The 23,519-nt window shown below is 34.6% G+C and overlaps 1 protein-coding gene across 2 annotated transcripts; it reads right to left on the bottom strand.

Moving 5' to 3' along the window:
- Window positions 1–1,506: 1,506 nt before the first annotated feature.
- On the bottom strand, window positions 1,507–22,607 carry LOC581289 (transmembrane protein 87A). Of its 2 annotated transcripts, XM_030998330.1 has the most exons (21): window positions 22,046–22,607; window positions 20,623–20,695; window positions 20,245–20,342; window positions 19,690–19,851; window positions 18,902–19,072; window positions 17,153–17,185; window positions 16,579–16,605; window positions 16,087–16,128; window positions 15,738–15,767; window positions 15,482–15,520; window positions 14,751–14,786; window positions 13,710–13,806; window positions 13,091–13,152; window positions 11,455–11,575; window positions 8,865–9,027; window positions 8,242–8,338; window positions 7,757–7,822; window positions 6,662–6,829; window positions 6,010–6,187; window positions 5,519–5,627; window positions 1,507–4,896 (listed from the first exon to the last, which is right to left on the bottom strand). In XM_030998330.1, exons 1-21 carry the CDS (start codon window positions 22,193–22,195, stop codon window positions 4,827–4,829), a joined length of 1,992 nt encoding a protein of 663 aa, XP_030854190.1. In that variant the 5' UTR covers window positions 22,196–22,607; the 3' UTR covers window positions 1,507–4,826. The 2 variants fall into 2 exon arrangements, with proteins under 2 accessions (XP_030854190.1, XP_030854191.1); XM_030998331.1 differs by lacking the exon at window positions 15,738–15,767.
- Between the last annotated feature and the right edge of the window lie 912 nt (window positions 22,608–23,519).

The following is a 23,519-nucleotide window of genomic DNA, read 5'->3' as shown; positions in this document are numbered from 1 at the left end:
AGCGTATAATGCCAGGGAAGAGCAGTTAACATCTACGCGCATTAGCAGGATAAAATACACCACTCCGATCTAGCCAGAAAAAAGGCGGTGAAAAAGTTCATCGAACTCTGGCTAAACAGGTCACCGCAAGGTATTGTGGGACTGCTAGGTCAACCCGGGATTGTAGTGTCGCGCGTGTCGGGGTAAAATTTTCCGATCACGTGATCACTCCTATTTCCGGTTTCTCACCGGCATGTGCACTCAATCGGAACGGGGTGTGTTTCTATCTACGTTATCCGGTTAGCCTCCCCTGCATTATCCTTCTAAAAGAAGGATAATTTTGCCGGTGAACGCGTAAAAGCTCTCTCCGGCATTATCCGGATAATGCCGGAGAAAGTGTGTTTCTATTAGGAAAACTTTATCCCTTACCGGCCATTAACCGGATAATGGCGGATAATGGCTTTAGATAGAAACACGCCGTATGAGATACGAGCTTAGCAAAAATAGTAAAGACCAACAGGAAAAAATGCAATTGTGTCCTGTACTCCAAAATGCCTTAATTGAACAACAGTGTCCAATGTGTAACGTACATGTAGTCATCAAAACACACTGCTTATTACCTTCATGTTTCGCCAGAAATTATGGGATCTATATAATTATTATGTTAATCAATAATTTGAGATGTAAAATTAGATATCACTGTATAAAGCGCATGTATTTTACCTTTTTTAAATTTTCGTTCCATATATAGTCTGCATATTCCAATAGAACGGTTTACTAACAGTCATATTCAAATTTATGGATGTTTCTTTACTAGGGACCTAGCGTCGAGGTATTCCATTAACCCGTTATTAATGAATGAAATACTTGGAATCCATTCTGCATACAGTACTTGTTGCTAAGACACAGGGAAGCTTTCAAAGCCAACCTCGACATTTGAATATATTAGTGAATCGGTCTATTTACCAGGATAATAAAGTTATTTTGTTACAATTACAATTAAATATTGTATGGAAGAAAGTGGAAAGTAGACTTCCGGTTTTCACCGAAGCCGCCGCTTATATTAGGGTGTAGTATTTTGGACGTCTTGTTTCTTAATTTGCAATTCGAACTAACTCATTTTTTAGCAATTACATAAATACGTTGAGATTACATAACGTGTCTGCAGACTCTTTCAGAGACCAGTGAAACACCCGTTCCTTCAGTATGGTCAATCTACACTTGATCTCTCATTCATCTCTCTCTCCTTCCCCGACTCTCGCTCCACCCCCTCTCTTATCCACTATCTCTTTCTCTGTATTCTTATGTAAAGACTGCATTGTATGCCTATCCAATAGGTCTACAAGAAGAGGCCATTTAAAAAAAATGTAATCAAATTGAATGCATAAATCTTTGAAAAGTGCCTCGTTACAAATGATTCAATTCACCTGTAGCAACTAATTGTATTTCAATAGTCAGAATGCAAATTGCATACATGACGTGTTATTAGGTATAGGACAAGCCAAAATGTTTAGCACAGAATACATATTTTGAATCATATTTCATCAAGATATTTTAATATTACTACAGAAGATACTACAATATGAAATCAAAAGCTTCCCTCAAAATAAACCAATTCTATAATCAATATACTTACATTAAAAAAATCAATTTGAATAAAGAGTTAACTGTGGGCTAAATGCCAACCTAATCCCAAACATTGTCTTATGTAAACATATATATGTTAGCACCCACATCTTCCATGTCCCTTATTCAAATATCCCTCAAAGCAAATGGAAAAAAAAAGACAAAGTCAAAGAATCTCAATAATTAGTTTGTATCATGCATATACCAAATGATCACCACACATCATTTTCTGTAGTTCAATATATTGCATTATGTTTCCATTGACATTTGTATTGACATGTTCAAAGTACATGTATATAATATATCACATATAATGTCAAATTAAGATGCGTTTCTTCAATTTTCCTATAAAGAAAAATAAAATAACAAAATAATGAAGTCAACTAGCGACATTGTACAATCTACAGTGAAACAGACATGGCTCCAACAAACCAACCGACATTTACTTGTAAAGAAACAGATGAAAAACCTACCATGTTTTATGTAGAAGAAAAAATAGACTACGAATTAGACGTAATCAAAATTCTTGACTGAATTTCAAATTGTCAGATTTGCATGAATTCAATAGCAGCTCTCCACACACTTGACAAAGTAACTTCAGATAAACAAACAGTTAGAAGCGGTAGAGAGGATGATTGTGGAATGCAAGTCAATTCCTTCCATGAACATCAAGTCAATTCTAAAAAATGCACACTACAACTGCAACAAACATTAAATATACATGTGTACTTGAAAAATTGATTTGCAAATATTAATGTACAATCTAATAGAAGATAATGTGTATGCACTACCCTTCTATAATCAACTCACAGCTGCCTCTCATAATTGATATGTATTAAAAGAAAATAAATGATGACCTCAAACACATTACAGGGATTTTCTTAAAAAATAATTCCAAACTTAACATCATTTTGCTCAAAAGGAATCCAAAATATCCCCAAGGTAATAGTTCAGATAAATTTGGATTTATATTAGAGTGTACAGCAAGTGTAAGAGGTGTCCCAAATAATCCTCCAGTCAAATGATCAGACTGCTATCAAATATGGAATTGTAATTGTGATCTTGGCAATCAAACATTCATAACTTTCTTAATACTTGTCCAATATGCAAAGGTTTGATTGCCCTTTTTAAAGATAGAATTCTACAATGATTTAAAGATTAAATCTTCCAATCATTTCTTTCTTCATATCCAGAAGTGAATTCCAGTGGAAGTAATCACTTGTATCATTTACTTATCCTTTATATTTACAATCTGCAAACAAACTTTGTAATTACAGTCACAACTCATTTGGTATAAAACTTTCAGCTTAATCAAATCACTATTAATGAACTAAAACAGTATGATTTCTTAAATGTAATGACAAATGTGAAAACTTAACTTCATTTTCAATAACAAAACCATGACATATAATGTGCTTGACATGACTATGTACAATTTCTTGGAGAACAAAACAGAATCAACATTAGCAATTTAATATACTGATCCGTGATAAAGAGATACTTGAAGAAAGGGCATTACATTTCTTTGTTTGTTCACATTTTCTTCTTCTCTAAGGCACTTTTAAATTTAGGGTGCAGGCTTTCGAAGAGAAAACATCTTTCATAACTTGGTGAAATCTAAAAACTAAGATCCTTTGGAAGAGCAAGAGTTAATCTACATTGTAATATTAGCTCTTGTTTGTGTAAACTTTAAGCAGCAAAGTGAATGAATGAATGCTTCTACAGGAGTCTTGTAATTCAATGATGAATCTATCAGTTTATATCATCAATGACAAATTACGATATTATCTTCTCCTCTTCAGTCGAATAACATGTCATGTTTAAATTGCAGTGCTCATACGAATATTGCATAAGTGAATAAAGCAAACCATTCTACCCTCTCGATTCTGAATAGCAGATCAATGGGGAAGAATGCATGCAACCTTTATCATTTTTTTTGCTTTTTTAGTTTTAGTTTTTTGTTGCGTTGTCCAGCTCCCCACGGAATGCATACATGACATTCTCAAAAGGTTTACAATGGAAGTTGAGCCTTACAGATTTACAGACACTAATCATATGACTTCTATCACAATGATTAGCTTTCTAATGATATTCACATACCTTTAAATCATTATGAATAAAATCTGCTTACACATCATTATTTCAAAAATCAAAACAAAAGTTAAATAATTCAAATATATCTACAACTCACTTTTTTCACAGCAGATACTTGGGGTTGTTTCAAAACCCTAACAAGAATTATAATCACATGAAAAGAAATTTAAGAATTTTTTTGATATCAGTGATACAACAAATTAGCTCTACAAATGCAATCAATTTTGTAATATCTGTTGTATGATACACTCATTCAGAGCACTGTGTAAATGTTACAAGCATGCTAATAAAAAAAGAAGATAAGTGAAATACTTCAAGCGAGCAAAGTTAACTTACTTATATTATCAAGCTACAAATGTATATCATATCTTATCAGTTCTACTATTCATGCCTTCATGAGAACTGTACATAAATGATAAAAGAATATAATTTGTAGTTAACTGACAATGGAAGGCATTGCAGTTAGACTGATAAATGGTAGATATGGAGAGGAACCCTTCCATACTTCATTCATTCATTCATTCATTTATTTATTCAGTCAAAGTCATTTTTAATTTATTAATGCTTCAATAGAAAGGATCCCGACGCATCAGTAAATGTCAAATTAGGTAAATTTGAAGAAAAAACTTTTCATTATTTTAATAAATGTGACAAATATGTAGATCTTTTGTAAATGTAAAATTACAGAACTCTTCCTCCCAAAATATCACTACAATAATACTTTTTTATCATGAACTGGTAAATTAAGGCATTGAAGGTACAAGAATGAATTACAAGAACTTGTATGACTGTCTTCAATGTTAGATTTAAACCCACTACTAGGTTTGGTTTGATCTACGTCAAGTCTAACAAAAAACCTTGGACAAAGGTCTCCATCCTCACTTTCATAAATATTTCAGACAGAGCGTGAAACCCAGCTGTGATTGTAAAACATTTAGTAAGATATGTACTTTGGTGTTCCATCCAAATTCATCTCTTTCTTCCTCTCTCTCTCTCTCTCTCTCAAGCACATATCTCTTTCTGATACAGACACAAATACATAAATTAATATGAATATTCATGTGTCTGAGTTTTCTTCATCTTGTCTTGTACTCAGATAGCTTGGATTCTTAACGTGATGAAGATGTTCATTCCATCTTGTTCCTCTCCACATTGGTAATGAGCTCTTCTTCAGAATCATCAAAAGCACCAAGGGCCCTACACAGAATAACAAATATTCATTCATGGAAATGATTATGAAATGACTGTAATGAATGTTGACGAGATGATTGAAGTGACTATAATACATGTCATTCTATCATGGAACTGTAAGTGACAGCTAGAATAAATATTTCATATGTCTAATTATTAAGATATTTGTTTTATTTCATTCAATTAATTGTAAAAAAATTGAATGCAATAAAATAATAGCGAATAATAATAACGAAAACAAATTACAAATACATGCTGGCAGCACAGTTTTTCCTTGTTTTCTTTTCAAAGTTTGTCACCTACATAAAATAAAAAAACACTTGAGGTTTTCTTTTGAATTAGGCAAGATGAGGGAATGTGGTCATAGTATTTTTCATCCATGATCAATTTAGTTCTTAAGGTATCAAATGGATTTCAATAGAGCACCATGCTTTACTGTCTATTCTGGTTTGATCCCACATTACTTGCAAACACCTCCACAACTATAGATTAATTATTTGATTTGTTCATCTTATACTGCTTCTAAATGCCCTTAACTGCAATATTATGATTGTCTACATGGCATGAGAGAGATAGAGAGAGAGAGGGAGGGAGGGAGAGAGAGAGAGAGAGAGAGAGAGAGACTTACGCATCAGCCACAGCAGCTGGAATGTTATCTTCTACCCACTGTAGATCATCCACCTCCTTGGGTTGGTTGCTGGACCTGTTAGAGTGTACGTTCCGCATCTTTACACTCTCTACAATCACAAGAAACATAAAAACAATACTTTTGAGATTACAAGATGTAACATCCCTCCATAAATTTATAGGAAGCTAGTAAATATGGGGGGGGGGGGGAGGGGCGGTGACAATTTTTCTATGGAATTTAAATTGAAAACTCCCTGTTTCCTTCAAATTTTAACTAATTAATTTTTGAGGTTCTTTCAGAATGATAAATAATCTTTCCCATTAAATAAATGTTGATCAGTTCTTTAAAAAATGTCCTTGATGCTGTTGCTTTTCTCACATTTTGATACAAAGTAATAAACAATATTTTAATGACCAAGTTAATATGAAGAAAAAAAAAGTGTCATTCAACATTACAGTGTCCTCTTCCAAACTAAATCTTGGTAGACCTACCAAAGGCATCGTTCATCATTGGTTCTTTACTCTCATCCTCTTCCACTGCATCACTGAGTATAGAGTAAGCATAACGTTGGTTGTTAGCTGTAGGTCTGAACAGGATCATGATCACAACCAAGATCACACAGAATAAGATATGCCAATAGGCATCATCCACCCAGATCTCATTCCAGTTCTAAAACAAGAGAACAAGAGAACATTAATCAGTTTACATTTGAAAGGCCTACTCAAACATGAGGTAAGAAACCATTTACAAGGTAAATATAAGAGCAGACAAAGTGTGCTTCACATGTCTGCATCTCCTAATATTAAGATTTTTTGGCATTTTGGGCACAGCTATCATTTTCACCTACAAAATTATTGCTTTTTGCTATCAATTTACAAGCGAAATTTTTCCACATGGCTTTCTTGTGGCACTTTACCATGTCATGTATGAATTGGGCTACCAACACAACGGTTGGTACCTTTGGAAACAATCACTTTAGAGCATTGTTTCAGGAGTATTGAAGCTGTAGTCGCAAAACATAATGATCAAAATATATCCATGATCGTTTGCTCACCACTATCAATCTTCCATATTCTCTTCTTTCATTCCCCCATGTGTCTCTATCATATACTGTTGTATTTTCATTAAAAAACTGTAACTTACCTTTACACAGGTGTTGATCCTATGTGCCTTGAGAGACCACACTAAGAAGACTACAGCAGCAACTACACAGAAGATGAGGGCGTTAGTGAAATGACGATACAGCCAGAGTTTGACCAGGTTACGCCTCAAACGTAGCGTGCGACTGGTATCCACCAGGCTACGGAAAATGTGCATGGTTTGGTCAAGGATTATAATTCACTTTTTCATTATAAAGTCTTTACTGACTATGGTATAGAACTGCAGATGCAGATATTTGCTTCCTTTAAAATAATTGACGGACAAAGTCAATACACTATCATACACCTGGGAAGAAATCCAAAGGGACTGCTTTCACGCGAGTATACATATATAATATCGACTGCTTAGAGAGGACTGGCTGTTTTTATACGCACCCAGGCGCGCCTCGGGTTGATAGCAGCTGAGGCAAATTTCCCGAGAGCCCGTATAGAAACAGCTAGTCCTCGAGTATTAAAGCAGTTGATATCCCTTTTATATGCCAAATTCAAACAAAAATCTACCAAGAATTCTTACCTTATCCTTTAATCGAGTAAAGATTGGTTAAAACATCACAGAAAATCTGAGAAACTGTCTGTTTATCACCGTCAGAAAAATGACTGACATTTTTTATCAGTTGGGAATCGCAGACAAAAAGCACTCTTTGGTGTCCGCTCTCGCTCAAAGAACATTTTAACACGTAAACCAATGGGTATCGCAGCAAAATGTTATTATTTTCCCGGTAACTGGAATTTTACTCTTGGTTCGTTTCTTTACGGGAATGGCTAAATACGACTGCAATTTCGACCAATCAGATGGCTGGATTTCTTAAGTGCGGTATATAAACAGTTATATTCATAGTTACAGAAGCATTGTATACATAGACAGTTATATTCATAGATACAGAAGCATTGACAAGCAGACAGTTTTCATATTCCACAAGCATTAAGCTACGGTTGAGCAAAGATGTACTGATTTATTGAATTTGTGGTCGCAACATACCTTAACTACTGTTTACAGAATTTTCCATTATTCTCTTATTTTGATAGGAATGTCTACCATAGAAGTCTATTTACAAGTATTTGATAACAAAAAGGATATCCACCAGCAGAGCACAGCATCCAATACTGATATTGGAAGGAGGGCTATCAGGTCGTTGGACTTGTGCTACAAGAGTAAGAACAAAATGAAATAGGGCAATTAATCAACACCAGAAATCAAGTCTGCAGGGAAGGAAACAGCAAGAAAAAGAGTTTAAACAGGAACATGGAAAAGAGAACTGTAACCTGTCATGGTACAAGGACTGGAAGTAGATTTGTTTTAATGATTATTGACATGTTTTCAGCCTGACAATGAAGTAAACAATGGCTCATCCTTCAAATTGAAGAATGCTATAGTGATCAAACAAACAAAGAGACATGGTATACCAATCTGATGATGATCCCATCTTATACATCTGTCAAACATTAAATGTCTGCATTTTGTGAGATCATTCATTTACTTGGTCAAATTACATACTCTTGAGTGCTTCCTACTTCTTAAAATTTCCATTGATTTTGAAATGAAATGAGTGTTCTAATATTTACCGGTTCAAATACCCTGAAGTATGCTTCAACGGAAGAAAGCAAGAAGAACAAAACACCAGCACCTATCAACCAGTTGAGGTCTCGTCCCAATCGAGGCCTGCAATGAAACAAATGGTTTCAAAATCGCAATTCATGACTTATCACAACCTCTGTCGATTTGTAATGCACACCACTCTTTATCATAAACACAATACAACTTCACATCCTGTCCCCTAAAAGCCAAAACAGGGTTAACTCAAGTTAACACACATTAATGGCATTCAGGCTCTCAGCTAAAAATATAAAGAGAAATATAGAGGCAAGTGTTCATTCATAGACTGTGCCATTTCATGTCAACTTGACCACCACACTATTCAAACTATTTACACAAGAAGTTATTGAATCTAATATAAAGATTATGCAATTTGGAATCTATCCTAAACCAAAGCACTGTAATGTTTACTAAGATAATTACTATATGTACGTCAAAAGTATTATCATAGTCAAAACAAGTCCCTATCAACCACCATGCATCTTCCTGCACCAGAACAATTCAAACTAGTTGAATAATTTAAAGTCAAGAATAAATGGATGAAATCCAATGAAAATGTGTGTCACATGGTTGAATTGAGGAGGATTCTTACCTTGTGATTCCATAACCCAAGCTGACAACAATAACAAGCATACGAGCCATAGTACGCTTCAATACAGACAACTCTTCAGCAAAGAATAAGCCTGCAGATGTATTCGAACCAGAATTGTTATGACGTTCATACTCTGCTACAAATGCAGCCTTCTCAATAAGCCCTAAAAAGTAAAACACACACAGACAAACAATTATACAGACATCACAAACAGAGTTCCTAAATCACTCAACGAGTCTATCATTTACTAAATAGTCTTGTCAAAGCTTTATAAGCCTAATAGCTCGCACTGTTGCACATGAAATGTATTTGAAGACCCAGTTGGGTTACGACAATCCAGTCAAAAATATATAAGTAATCATTAAATCATGTCCTGATTATGAAGTGATGCTCTATCTATTAACCCTACATTAACTGGGGGGGGGGGGGGGGGGGGAAAGGGGGGTCAGTTTGACCCCCCCCCCCCGTAGAAATTTCGCGACTACTCTGAAACCGCGGCAGATATAACATTTTCCTTTCATGACTTTTTTCTTTTGAGTCTTACGCATCTTTTAAAATGATTTTTTCAAAAATCGGACATATAGTTACAAAGTCATGTGACCTTTTGTCTTCGCATGTCAGCCCGAAAATCGCTCATTTTTGTGATTTGTGTACAAAACATATGGAAATGTCATTTTTCCTAAAAAGAGATAAAACATTGGTTATTTAGTCTTGTTTAGAGTTTAGGTGTTTGTTTTGGGGTCAAAATAGTTTAATTGTAGTTAGAAATGAAATAAAACAACAAAAACAATAAAACACATAAGTTAAAAAAACAATGAAATACATAAGAAATTATCAAAACAAGAGATAAAATAAGGAATAACCTGGCTCTTTCAATTTTTTGTGTTGTATTATTATTCCAAATGGTCTAACAAATATATGCAGTGAAAAAGAATGCTTAAATATGAATAATGTATGATTTATGGGCAAAAATGTGAATTTTAAGACCTTATTTGCCTAACTTACCATAAATATGCAAATGAGTGAATTTTTCAAAAAATTGAAATAACCATAGTATTCTATACACTTCACTTGACATGTACGCAAATTTAGCGCCGATCGGCAGTAAAACGGCCGAGATCTCAAGGGGGGGGGGGGTCTGAAATAGCCCAGTTAAAATAGGGTTAATGTCCCCTATTACTCTTCTTCTATGTCACTGATGTTTGAATGAAATAGAACATTCTCTGAATATTCATCGTACTAGATAAAGATTATTTGACAAATTATGTCGTTGAGAGCAGTTACAAACTCCAGTTAAAAAAGACACAAAACAAGTTATTAAACACATAAGGGAAAGTCTATGCAATACCTGGTGCTAGTGCTCATAATAATGAAAACATTTCAGAAAAAAGATACTGGTAATTTTGTCTTAATAGTTTTTACCCTTATAGTAGGAGACCAGCCTGTAGGTCCCGTGACCGATCTCTGGGAACAAAGGTTTGTAAGTGTTTTTGTGTTCCCTGATGAATACCGAACCATTGTGACTTGGGCTGCCCCCTTGAAAATCCCGGGCATTTTCGTGAGGGGTCAACAAAGGTCATACAGGGTAGAAATTCAAATATGTTATAATTGTGTCGATATGCAAATCAAATTACTCGTCTGGTCATGAGGATTCCAAAAATGTATAGTTTGCTATATCTCCGACCTTAAATAAGGGCGCTATGGTAAAAAACGTTGAAAGGTCAACACACTTTTGGCTGGTGGTCAAATTCACCAACACGGATAACCTTATCAAATTGCATATCAAATTACTTGTCTGGTCATAAGGATTCCCAAAATGCATAGTTTGTTATACCTCCGACCTTAAATGAGGGCACTAGGGTCAAAAAGGTCAATGCACTTTAGAAATTCACCAACACAGTTAACATTGTCCGATTCTAATGATTTAAGGGTCTAATAATATGTTTTCTGACATGGCAATTTAACTATACAACTTTCAAAAGTAAAATTGCTTACCTTGACCATGTACATTCAAAATGGCTGCTGTTTCGGTGACAAACATCTAACAACTACTTATCCATGGGTTTGAGGGAAATTTCAAGGTTATGGCAACCACTTTTGATTTAAGAGTTGCTTAGTTGAATTTGTTATGTCAGAAAACATATTATTATACACTTAAATCATTAGAATCGGACGATGTTAACTGTGTTAGTGAATTTCTAAAGTGCATTGACCTTTTTGACCATAGCGCCCTCATTTAAGGTCGGAGGTATAACAACTTATACATTTTTGGAATCCTTATGACCAGACGAGTAATTTGATATGCAATTTAATAAGGTTCATTGTGTTGGTGATTTGACCACCAGCCAAAAGTGTGTTGACCTTTCAACGTTTTTTTACACGATTGGAACTATTTGAATTTCTATCCCTGTGTGACCTTTGTTGACCCCTCACGAAAATGCCCGGGATTTTCAAGGGGGCAGCCCAAGTCAAAATTGTTCTGTATTCATCAGGGAACACAAAAACACTTTCAAACCTTTGTTCCCAGAGAATGGTCACGGGACCTACAGGCTGGTCTCCTTCTATTATGCTGTTTTGATTAGATACTAACCTAGTATGATGACAACAGAGATCCAGAATTGAATTCTGAGAAGATCTCTCCACTGTCTAAATAGCAATACAATCCATATCAATCCTAGTATGCTATACATAGCACACATTACTCCATAGAACTGGATGAGAGAGAGAGAGAGTATGCTAAGTTATTACAATAACACATAAAGTTCCTAATTTTTGTTGCAAGTTCTCATATTAAAAGTCTTACAGTGTTTCTTGAAAATTATATCAAAGTGCAAACTGACACTATACAATACAGATGCTTCGATTTGGAAACATCTGAAACCATCCACGTTTCTCATGTATGTCAACCAAAAGTCTCAAAGTAGTTACAGAACCCATTGCTATAACATAATAAAACTGTGTTCTTACAGTTTTTATTTAATCATAACATGTACATACATACAGTGGACCCTTATGAACTAGATGGAACTTTGACTGCGCGCAGTCAAAAATGATGCCTCCGCCATAGAGCAATTTTACAAACCAAAACAGAAACAATTTTTAAATTCAAGTTTGATTGTAATCCATCTGTGGGTTTTAATGATAATGCATGCACAAGCTATTTTTGGCATACATAATGAGCCATGTGACCTTTGACCTTCGACCTGGTGACCCCAAAATCTAATCAGTTCATTGGCTCTGCAAGATACATACATGACTTGAGTTTGATAGTAATCTGTCTATTTGATCTCATGATAATGCGATCACAAGCTATTGTTGGATACATAAAGACCCCTGTGACCTTTGACCTGGTGACCCCAAAATCGAATCATTTCATTGGCTCTGCAAGATACATACATGACCTGAGTTTGGCAGGAATCCATCAATCGGTTCTTGAGATAATGCGATCACAAGCTATTTTGCATACATAATGAGCCCTGTGACCTTTGACCTTCGACCTTGTGACCCCAAAATCTAATCAGTTCATTGGCTCTGCAAGATACATCCATGACTTAAGTTTGGCAGGAATCCATCAATCAGTTCTTGAGATAACGCGATCACGAGCCATTTTCGCATACATAATGAGCCCTGTGACCTTTGACCTTGGATCTCGTGACCCCCAAAATCTAATCAGTTCATTGGCTCTGTGAGATACATACATGACTCAAGTTTGGCAGGAATCCATAAATCGGTTCTTGAGATAACGCGATCACGAGCCATTTTCGCATAAATAATGAGCCCTGTGACCTTTGACCTTGGATCTCGTGACCCCAAAATCTGATCAGTTCATTGGCTCTGTGAGATACATACATGACCCAAGTTTGGCGGGAATCAACCAATCGGTTCTTGAGATAACGCGATCACGAGAACGGGACGTACGGACGTACGTACGGACGGACGTACGGACGGACGGACAACCCAAAAACATAATGCCTCCGGCTACTTTGTAGCGGAGGCATAAAAACAGCAGTGGTGCTGATCAGGGTGTTCTATCCCACACAGCAGTGGTGCTGATCAGGGTGTTCTATCTCACAAGTGGTAAATAAATCAATTAATATCACTCATCCTTCTTTAGAGTTTTAGTTTAAAATTTTCTTTAAAAAATGTAATATAAAAATATAACAAAATTCAATTTCAAGAGAGATGTTTCATTAAATCAAGTTTCACATCATGATACATGTACTTACAGGTAGAAGCGGATACTGTGTAGCTGACAAGTAACCATGGGGAGATTTCATTCTTATTCTCACTGCAAGAAAACAGAAAAACATTGATACAGTCATTTTCTATATATATCCCCTTCTACATTCATTTGCACTAAGAACAATTATCTTTGACAATGAGTCCTGTTGGAGTGGAAATTCTTGTTTCTTAACTTCCTAAAATGAATACAACTTCATAAAAACATAATTGTCATGAGATTTATCACCTGTATAGTTCATTTGTCAAAGAGCATCTGATTTAATGAGGTTTGAAGCATTTTAAAACTATCCTATCTTCCTTAAAACCAAATGCATATAATATTCATGATCACTGGGATCTTTAGCATTAAGAGTCTTATTTCATGGAAACAAAAATATAACAGATAATTCTTGTTGCTTGCTTTTTCAGAGGGTTTCTTTCAAAATTGAAGTAAATTCTATTTTATGAAGGATAAGCCTGTGTTTTAAGTTACAAATATCATTCAAATATTGAAGAAAATTTCTGAAAGTTGTTAAATAGATAAAAAAAAATAATCTCCTTACTCCAAACCTAAGATCTATGAGCCTAAAACACATAACAAACCATACCATTACATGTACTTACATGAGATATTTATTTGCTTTGCACTTAGTGATGTCACATTTATAATGAAGAGAAAACGACCATCTTTCTGAGTGGTATGGACAACACGAGACTTCAACTGGAAAACAAACCATAAAAACGCAAAATTAAATTACCAATACTACTTGACCAAAAAGATAGATAAACCACATAAATTAGCTATCAAAGCTATCTGAAGAAAATTGATGATTGATTTGGTCTTCCACTCATCTTGAACATCAAATATAGACAATTCCTGTATAAGTATAATAGTCAGTAGTAATAGCATGGGAAAGTTTTACACTTTTTTTAAACTCTGATTGTACATGATAGTATGTTTTAGTATGTTTGTTTTTCTGTTCTTTTGTTCTTGTTTCCTTTTTTTTCCTGTATGTGTGTGTTTTAGGGGTAGGCTTTCATATAAGGAATCCCTCCTTTCTGCAAGTTTTATAAAACAAAGCCACACATAGTTTATTGAATATATTATGCTTCATCAAAAGTTGTCTAATTACAAGAAAACAACTGAGAAAGTCATTCCTTTGTTTAGCCTGCAACCCTCATAAAACATCACAGCAACATTTTGTAAATGAGAGATCAATAAGTAAGTTAGCATGTCAGTCATACATGAATATTACTAGATGTGTTTTCAGTTAGTAGACAACATTCATGACTGGAGATGTTGATCCGCACTGTATATTTGCAAGTCATCTGGACAAGTTCTTAAGCATACTGTAAAACCAGACATTTTCACAAATAACAAAACAAATTATCATGGTACGACAAATTTGGTATTTAAAAAAACAAATTCTTTTTCAATCATTTGCCATCATAAAACTTTTGAGAATTTAGACTACTCGCATAATTCGCAAATTTTCATGTTTGCAAAAGTTTATGGTTTAACAATAATACAACACTACTATTTGTAAAATTCCCTGGTCTCGAGATAATACAAGGAGACTTAACAAAATATGTTCAAAAATTAATCTTGGATGGTAACGTATTTTAAAAACATTTGTAGAGAAAGAGAGAGAAAAAACAACTTACCAGTGTGTTATTGGCGGCTATGGCTGTAACTTTTCCCTTATGAAAAAAATAAATGGATGTATGAACAAAATTAATGGATGTAAAAAAAACAACATGCAATAAGAACCTTTTCGCAAAAATTGAAGTATGAATAGATTGTATCATTAAAATAAATTCTTAAATTGCCATAGGCCTAAATTTCACAATTGTTTTATTTTCATGACCCACAAATACAGAGAGGTAAAGGTGACCAAACTAAAACTTTGTTTTACTTTGTTTTACTATGTATGTTAAGGATTGCATATTTTTGGTATCCTAAAACTGAAATATCAGCTTTCAACATGATTTCTGTATAGAGATATTGCAATATAGAAATATACTGGCCTTTCACTCAATCTTTCCTGTCAATCCAAGATTATCCAATTCTCCTTTATATATGTATCAACTGCCCTATAATAATCATCTGCTAAATCCTGAGCCCACATCTCAGGTGTTTTTTCCTAATTTGTTGTCAAAATACAAGAGTAAAATAAATATTTATCATTACTTGTTAAATAAAGACAAGTCTAGTTCAGTCTCAGGAAGACTGCCAGGTTATGAACACTTCCCCACCCCCCCCCCCCCAAAAAAAAAATAGGCTAAAGTTTTTTCTAATTTTCAGTCTATTCCTGTGTTCATTTCTAAAATACAAATATTATGTATGTCATTTTTGTCTAGAAATGAAATGAAGCAATTATTGAATCAGCTTTTACCTGGTCCTTGTCTCCTTCGTTGGCATTGTCTGTATCACCCTGAAATTTAAAGAGAAAAAAATGAATCTCTATATCTGGTAATGTGTTTTTGTTGACTCCTATATATTCAGCAATAAGGATATTTGTTGTTGTTAGTGTTTTGTAATTTCATACAGGTAAAAAATGATTGCATGAGCTTCAGAAATACAATAACAATATGAATGGAGCAATGCTAACTGAGTACAGCGAACAGAAACCTAATATATTTTTAAGTTACCTGGCCTCCAGCTCCTGGGTTTACTGTAGCCTAAAAGTGGGGAGGAAAATGAAAGAAAGATGTGGTAATATCTTCTTGGTGACTCTTTTCAATACACACCAACAAGGATTTGTATTTGCTGTCCATGCATAAGGCTTTTGGTACATTTATTACACATTTATGACAACAGCTCAGTGCAAGCCCTGGAGTTCAAAATGTAAAATATGCTCACATCACAGAATTAACATTTTCTAGAGAGCAGTCGTAATTCCCCAAAGAGTATTTGGAAATATTGTTGCTCGAGTTAAAAATATGTTGAATGAGCATGTAGCATTACAATGAGCAATTGTGTATGCACAAATCTGTTTACCTGGCCTTTGTCTGCTTCCTTAGCTACAGGTGTTGTTACCACCTAAAAATTAAGAAGAAATGAAAATCTAGATGAGACAGATCAATGTTGATTGGCTCAATTTTGAAGTCACTACCTTAGCACCATTTTCTCTCATCTTAACGCTGTTACAAAGTCCCTTTAATTCATCCTGATGATTGAAAAGAAATTAATAAAATTCTGTATTAAGATTTGTCCTATAATCTGAATGTACCTTCAAAAAAATAAAACTGTTTTAATTAGTAAATTGATGAGAAACAGAGTAGTATTAGGTATTTTTAAATGTTTCTTTACTACTACAATACATCCACATACATATAGTAACAAATATCTTTTTTTAATGGCTAGAAAAATACATTTTTGAAACTTATGCATTTCAATGAAATACTAATTTAATAAAACAAAAACAAACAGCTTATATTAATCATTCACACACTCAACAGTCAACTGAATAATGATCTAGTTCTAAGTTACCTTTCCTTCATCTCCTGGGTTTACTCCCTGAGGTACATGAAAATGGGGAGGAAAATAAATGAAAGACGTGGTAATATCTTCTTGGTGACTCTTTTCAATACACACCAACAAGGATTTGTATATGCTGTCCATGCATTTCTAAATGCTGGCTATAACTGTTATAGTCAGTCATTTTGAGGATAGATTGGTCTTATTTTTTATTAATGCATGTATGAAACATTTGTTGGTATTGATATGGAACTGAGAAAGTAGGTTTGAATAGATTATATTTTTAATAAATCAGCACTCAGTCATGCTACTGACTCTTTGTGTAACTAATATAAATATAGCAATCCAACCCAATTCTAAAGGATTTCAATGTGGCAAGCAACGACATAAACAACATTTGAGAGAAAGCCTGTACACTTTAATCATGAACACAATGTGAATACTTGACACATATATCTTATCATGCATATGGAATGAGAATAGACCCATAATTACTCTCCTTCGACTACAAAATCAATAGATATTTTTTTTCTGTTTGTAATTGCAAAATAAATGTTGCAATTCATTATTACAAAATGGCACATACCTCTGGATCGCCGACTTCAGCCCTCTTTTCTCTCTGAAAGTGATAGAGAAATACACATTGTATATTGGCGTGAAAGGGGTAAGAAAAAGAAAGTATATTTATTACTGCAACTCAATAAAGCATGTTTCTCAGAGCAAACAATATTTCAAACTCTTGAGCTAAAACCTACAGTAAACCAAATTTAATGGAACTTCAAATGACATATTATTGAGCATATAATCTCTTATATGCTCAAGTATTGTTTTAAACTCTTGTAAACCTAAAAAAATGTGTAATTGTTCATCATGTAAGGGCACACACTTATAATTATGAGGAAGAAAAGGTACACCCTTTAAGAATGTTTTTAAAGATTTGCACAGAATAATGTGCATTAGATTTATTCTTATGCAATAACAATAACTACATGACATGAAATCAATTTTAAAAAATTGTTGTGTTGGAATATTAAGCATAACTTCTGATATGTTGTCTGATCATTAAATTAAACAAATCTACCGGTAATCGTTATTCCAATTTAGCAATGTTGTTGTGAGCTACTGACTTCATTACTCATTCAATTCATAATGCTTTGGACAAACAGTACAAATTTGGAATTTAGGGAAGATGTGAAACAAATTTGAACATTCATGCACATAAAATGGAATTGTAGATATTAAAGCTAGTTGTTCAACCTGGCCACTTTTTGAAGCTGCTTGTTTAGTGTCTACTGAAGGGTCGTCTTAAGGCTGCTGTGCATAAGCGTCCAATTAAGTAGCCATATACACGTCCGGGCATACGGTTGAATACATGGGTACATGTACATTGCCGCCATGTCTTAGTTTTTTTGTTTTTTTTACCATAAATCTCCATGTTTAAGATACATCCCTATTTTTTAAACAAGGCCAAGAAAAAAATGTTGTAAAACTAATACCTAGCCTTTTTGGGGGTGATTTTACCTACACAAGACATCACAATACATCAGTTTTTCATGAAACATTGGCTTCTATTATTAAGAGAATACTTGATACTTTTCCGTCTTTCTCAGCGAGTGTGGGATGGCTGCCATACTGCACAGCACTCGCTATGATAAATCACATTTCGCCAAGAGAATTTTGCTCAGATTTTTTTTTGCTGACTCCATAGGAAGCAAGACAGGTCTGTGTTTGAAAAACCATGCAGGGAAGGACCCTTATTTTACTGCGAGGTGCAGTTGAAGGCTTGTGAACTTGTCACAAATAGTAGTAACAATGTTGTTTTTAAAACTAAAGATGATGTCCAAATAGAAATCCGGACATTGGCAGCTTTTAGTTTTAGTTTCAGAGTGGTGAGTCGACACCTCGTGTATGATTGAGCTGGGAAATATTTTTATTCACGGTGCCATGCTAGTGCCCTTCTGGTCACGAGTGTGCATCGCCCAGCAGTGTCAGGTGGAGGGGCATAAATCAACACTTTAAAAAAATAATTAAAAAATCACTGCGGCCGTGTATAAGTGTACTAGGAATCAAACATGTGTAGTTGTCTAATGGACGTGTACATGGAAGAACTGTGTCATAATAATAATAATAATAATCATTATTAAAAGGTGCTTATAAAGCACTTACCACTGAAGTGTCTACATGTAAGCCCTATAACAAACAAAATACAAAGATGAACAATTACATATTAAACAAAACAAAAAATTACAAATAAACCTCCAAATTACAATACATATGAAATATAAATCAATGTGAACAGAGTAAGTTAATCATCGTGTACACGTCGCAGCCTTACTTTAGGGGGTTCAGCATTCTCTCCTTTTGTAGAACTATCAACAGGTTTGGTAGCATCAGCAGAACTCTTCTTGTCTTCTGCTTGGAGAGTGCAGAAAGGAAGCTTGTTGCAGACCTTTGATGTGTTTGATTTACTGGAGCAATTCCAATAATCTCCTTTCAAGTCATTCAACTATCAAGGACAATAAAAGTTATAATAAAGCATTTATTACACACGTTTCTCCTTGTAATGATTTTTAAATCTTTTTATTCTAGGTAAAATTCATCCCTTTCAATATAAAAAGTCAGTAATAATATCTTTTTCTGTGCTATCTACAGAAATGATCTGAAGGTTCCTCTTGGAGTGTGCACTAACCTCTTTGAAATGGTCTTACATACCACATTATCTTTGATCAAGTAACATAAAAGGCCATAATTTACCTCCAAACGGATCAGATATTGTGGTATCACATTGGTGACTTGCAGGCATAACATCTTCAACAAGTTCAAAACTTGATATGCAAGCAACCTGAAAAATGAGGGATTTCGGTTGCAACAATAGAGTTTCCAATTCGCATATAATCTATAATGGGTAGACCTTTATAAATGACATGTTCATAAGGTAGCTCGTTACTGTGCCACTTTTTAGTAAATCATGACAAATGGATCCTTAAATTTGCTAAAAAGAAGGGGGAGGGGAATCATGTTTGGTTTGTAATAAAAATGTGAAATGTTGTCAGCCTGTATTCACTTCCTGTGATACATGAAATTCCCCTTTCAAGAATCGCTCTTGGTAGCACCAACACTTACCTTATCATGAGTGTCACCACCATTTTCAGAGCAGAGTAAGACTGGATTGGGCACATCTACACTCTTAACGAAAGAGATAGTGTGCTCCTCTGAGAGGAGGAAGCAGTCGGGACGTTTGTAGAGTCCATCCAAACTCTTTGTCCTGCTAGTTTTATTTAGATCCTAACAAAACAAGTAAAACAGAGAAGGTCAAAAGAGACCTTAGGTCAAATCTCTTTCAGATAATCTAGCACATTCTACCTGAAGATTGTGTTATGGCAGAAGAAACCCTGAGAAGAAAAAAATGCACACAAGCTCAATATAAATAATGTATAACTTTTAATGCGCAAACGCTTGTGTAATTGAAACATACTAGCACATGTAAAAAGGCGAGTTGAGATTTTCATCACTTAGTTGTTGTAAGTTAGTCTCTGATTTTCTAGCTAATAAGCTAAATTTGTTTTACCTGTCTATTCAGGAATTAATCCATCCAATATATTTATCAACACAATACAGGAATGTGTGACAAATGCAATCCTGTACTTCTTACAGGAACAAATATGAATGATTACATACCACAAAGAGAGGCCTGTAAACACCATCACAGTCAGATTGGCGGACAGTCCACTCAAGAGTAAAGGAACATCCCTCAGGATCTGAACTGCAGTTAAGCACTGTTCAGACAAACAAAAATGGAAGAAAAAAAAATGAACATGGTGGGAAAATGCTGCAAAAATAAACGTCACTTTGTAAATGGATAATGTTTTGCATGAAAATTGGTTACACATGAAGTACGGCAGTACCAATAGGTATCAAAGTTTTTACACAGAAATGATGCTTCCCTATATATAGCCTGGGAAAAATTAAATATAGATCAATGATTTGTGACTTTATCAAATTTTGTGACAATATACTGATTTTTAACTCAAAGCGATCTTTAAAAACATAGTTTACCTTCGACTCCTATCTCAGAGTTTGCGTACATACTTTTTTGCATCATAAGATACTCAAAAGCTTCTGGAATTTCCTGCAAGAAAGAATATTACAAAAATTAAAAGGTTTTCTAGAGATTGCATTACAAAAAAATACTACCGGTAGGTACTACAGTATACACTACATTTATAATACATGCTCTGGAATTTTACTTACACGACCATTTGAACAAATAAAGCATTTTCAAAATACATTTAAATGGAGATTCATTCAATTAACGATTGTTTTAATTCCGATTCATTAAAAACCACAATTAAGAATGAAAATGCATTTTATTTTGATGAATGTAAATAGTTGATAAAATAAAGATCATAAGAGATCATAATGCAATGCAAGATATAAAAATCCCTGCTAAATGGGAAGTTCACCTTCACCCTCATATATATCAAATTGATAAATAGAAGCAACAAAATTAGAGAAACAATTCAGTTTGAGAAAAATCGGACAACAAATAAGAAAGTTATGAATCTTTAAAAAACCATTGTACCGGTATGCAAATCTATGGAGAAACTAGTAAGAAAACGAGTCATACTGCATACATCATTTAGAGCAGAACAATTTAATGTGTGATGAACAACATGGATTTTGGGCTGGAAGATCTTGTTCAACTCAGCTTTTAGAAGTCTGTGAGGAGTGGACTGGTGTCATTGACCAGGGTCATAAATGTAAAGCATTTGACAGATTAACAATTTTGACAGATTTGAGGAACGAAGCAATTCATCATTACGGTCACTAACTTCTCACACGTGACCGCGCGCTTGCACCCCACCATTGATACGGTATGCAATTGCAATTTTATTGTGCAGTGGTTTGTCGTGAACCCTGTGAGAAAATTTATATCATAAGTCAATTAAGTCAATAAGTGATTAAGTCTTCATTTTGGGGGAAAATACTTCAAAAAATATAAGAAATTGACACGAAATAGGTAACAAACATAACAACTTTTAAATCATGACCATTATTTGAACAATTGATGATAATTTGGTTGATTTTTGGCATGTTTTAGTAGAGTATCACGTCAAAGCTACGGGTCAAAGTATAGATATGTTTCTGAATTAGCGCCAATTTTTTTTGTCAATTTCAAGTGAAATATTAGATAGATCTACTTCTAGTCTACGCAGACATGACACATCGGCGGATAGGCAGATTTTATTCATGTAGGCCGTACCCGTAGGCCTAGAATGTTACTCTCTCTGTCAACAACGTTAATGAATTTATCAACATGATCAGAATCATCACATCAGCATGATCAGATGATCAAGACATACTTCAAGTTTAATAGACATCCTGACATGTGATAGACTACTGATACTAGTCTAAATAGACCCTAGATCTAAAAGTTAGATTCCTCTAGATCTAGATCTAGCAATCTTTTTTACTTTACCGAATCCGAGGGTGTAAATGGAAGCGACACTTGAATATCAAAAACACCTGGTTCCAAGAACATCTCAGTAGAGGCAGCGACAGAAAATGTGAAGTAGAGAAGGACAACAATCCTCAAGCTGACAGTTTTCATTGCGCCTTGAAGCTCCATGTTACCTTCTTTGAAATAGAGTTTATGATATGACCGGTGGCGCGACGGTGTTCGTTGCTCAGCTCAGCTCAGCCTGGGCCTCGGTAGCAAAACAATGGGCCCGGGTCAGTCTCCTCGACAACTCTGTCGACTGTCCGGTTGACCGGGTTCGGTTGATGTCACAGACGTTGAATCTACTTTATATCTAAGCCTAACCTCTATCTGCTATGATGTTAATTAGAACGATAAGGACGTAAGAAGTCTTTTACATTCGAATTCCTCATCGAGGCCTAAACTGATATTAGAAAAATAACACGTTACGTTGATCGTCGCGCGTCGTGTCAAATGAGGAAGTTGGACACTACACGTCACAACATTCATGTCGTCAGCTGCAAACTCGCCCTATCATCATCATATATGTTCCGATCCAACTCAGCAGACACTCGGCGCATCCAAGGCATGGCAGGGAATGTAATTAAGTTAGTTTCAATGAATGCAGAAAAATTAGAGAAACAAATAACTGTAAATTTGAGCATTATCCTATTAATAAGAGGAAAGTTATGAATTTGTTGGAGTTGTCATCAGTGAAACACAAATTGGTAACACTATATATCTTGCGAGCTCCTCTCAAATTTGCTCTGTATACAGATAATGATGATAAACTTTTATTATCCTTATAGTTATTGATGACAGAATAGATTTGTTTTAAAGGTAGGCTTTACTACTTCAGCCAGAAGGGATTAGACCGCCCAGCGAGCCAGCGAGGTTACTGTGACAGGTGGCTATCTCATTAACTCAGCTCTTATTTAACATAAGAAAAAGAGGACCATGGGGGGACCAACAGGCACCGATTGGGGAAGTTTTCTATATAGAGGGAGCAAGTAGCTACAAGTAGGACAGTGTGCCTTTAAAACAAGGGTTGTATAAAAAAAATATTTGCAATACTTTGGTGCTCCCTTTTGGAGGAACTATGAATATGTCAAGTATGTCCTAACTGTGAAATTTAAACGTTAGCAGTGTCATAGTATTCAAATTATTCACGAAAACCCGACTTTCTAGACATCACTGTAAACTATTGAGTGAAAAACTTTGCAAATCACAAGACAAATTGGCAACTCACTGAGTCAGTGACACCATTGCCTCACTATCCACTAATCGTTTTCTTTATATTGATAATATAAATTTCCAATTTTCCCCCTAAAAATCATGTAATATGTTTTTGAGTGGATGCACTATTTTTATAGAGTAATTTTTTTTCAGTTAAATCATGAAAAATGTGAATTTTGATGTGAACTCTTTATATAAAAATCAATGATTATGAATATACAATAATCAGAAAATAGTA

The sequence above is a fragment of the Strongylocentrotus purpuratus genome, unplaced genomic scaffold (genome assembly GCF_000002235.5).
Source record: "Strongylocentrotus purpuratus isolate Spur 01 unplaced genomic scaffold, Spur_5.0 spur5_scaffold_5, whole genome shotgun sequence".
In the NCBI taxonomy this organism is placed as follows: domain Eukaryota; kingdom Metazoa; phylum Echinodermata; class Echinoidea; order Camarodonta; family Strongylocentrotidae; genus Strongylocentrotus; species Strongylocentrotus purpuratus.
Note: the sequence above shows the minus strand (reverse complement) of the source record. Positions and strands in the feature narration are given on the sequence as shown.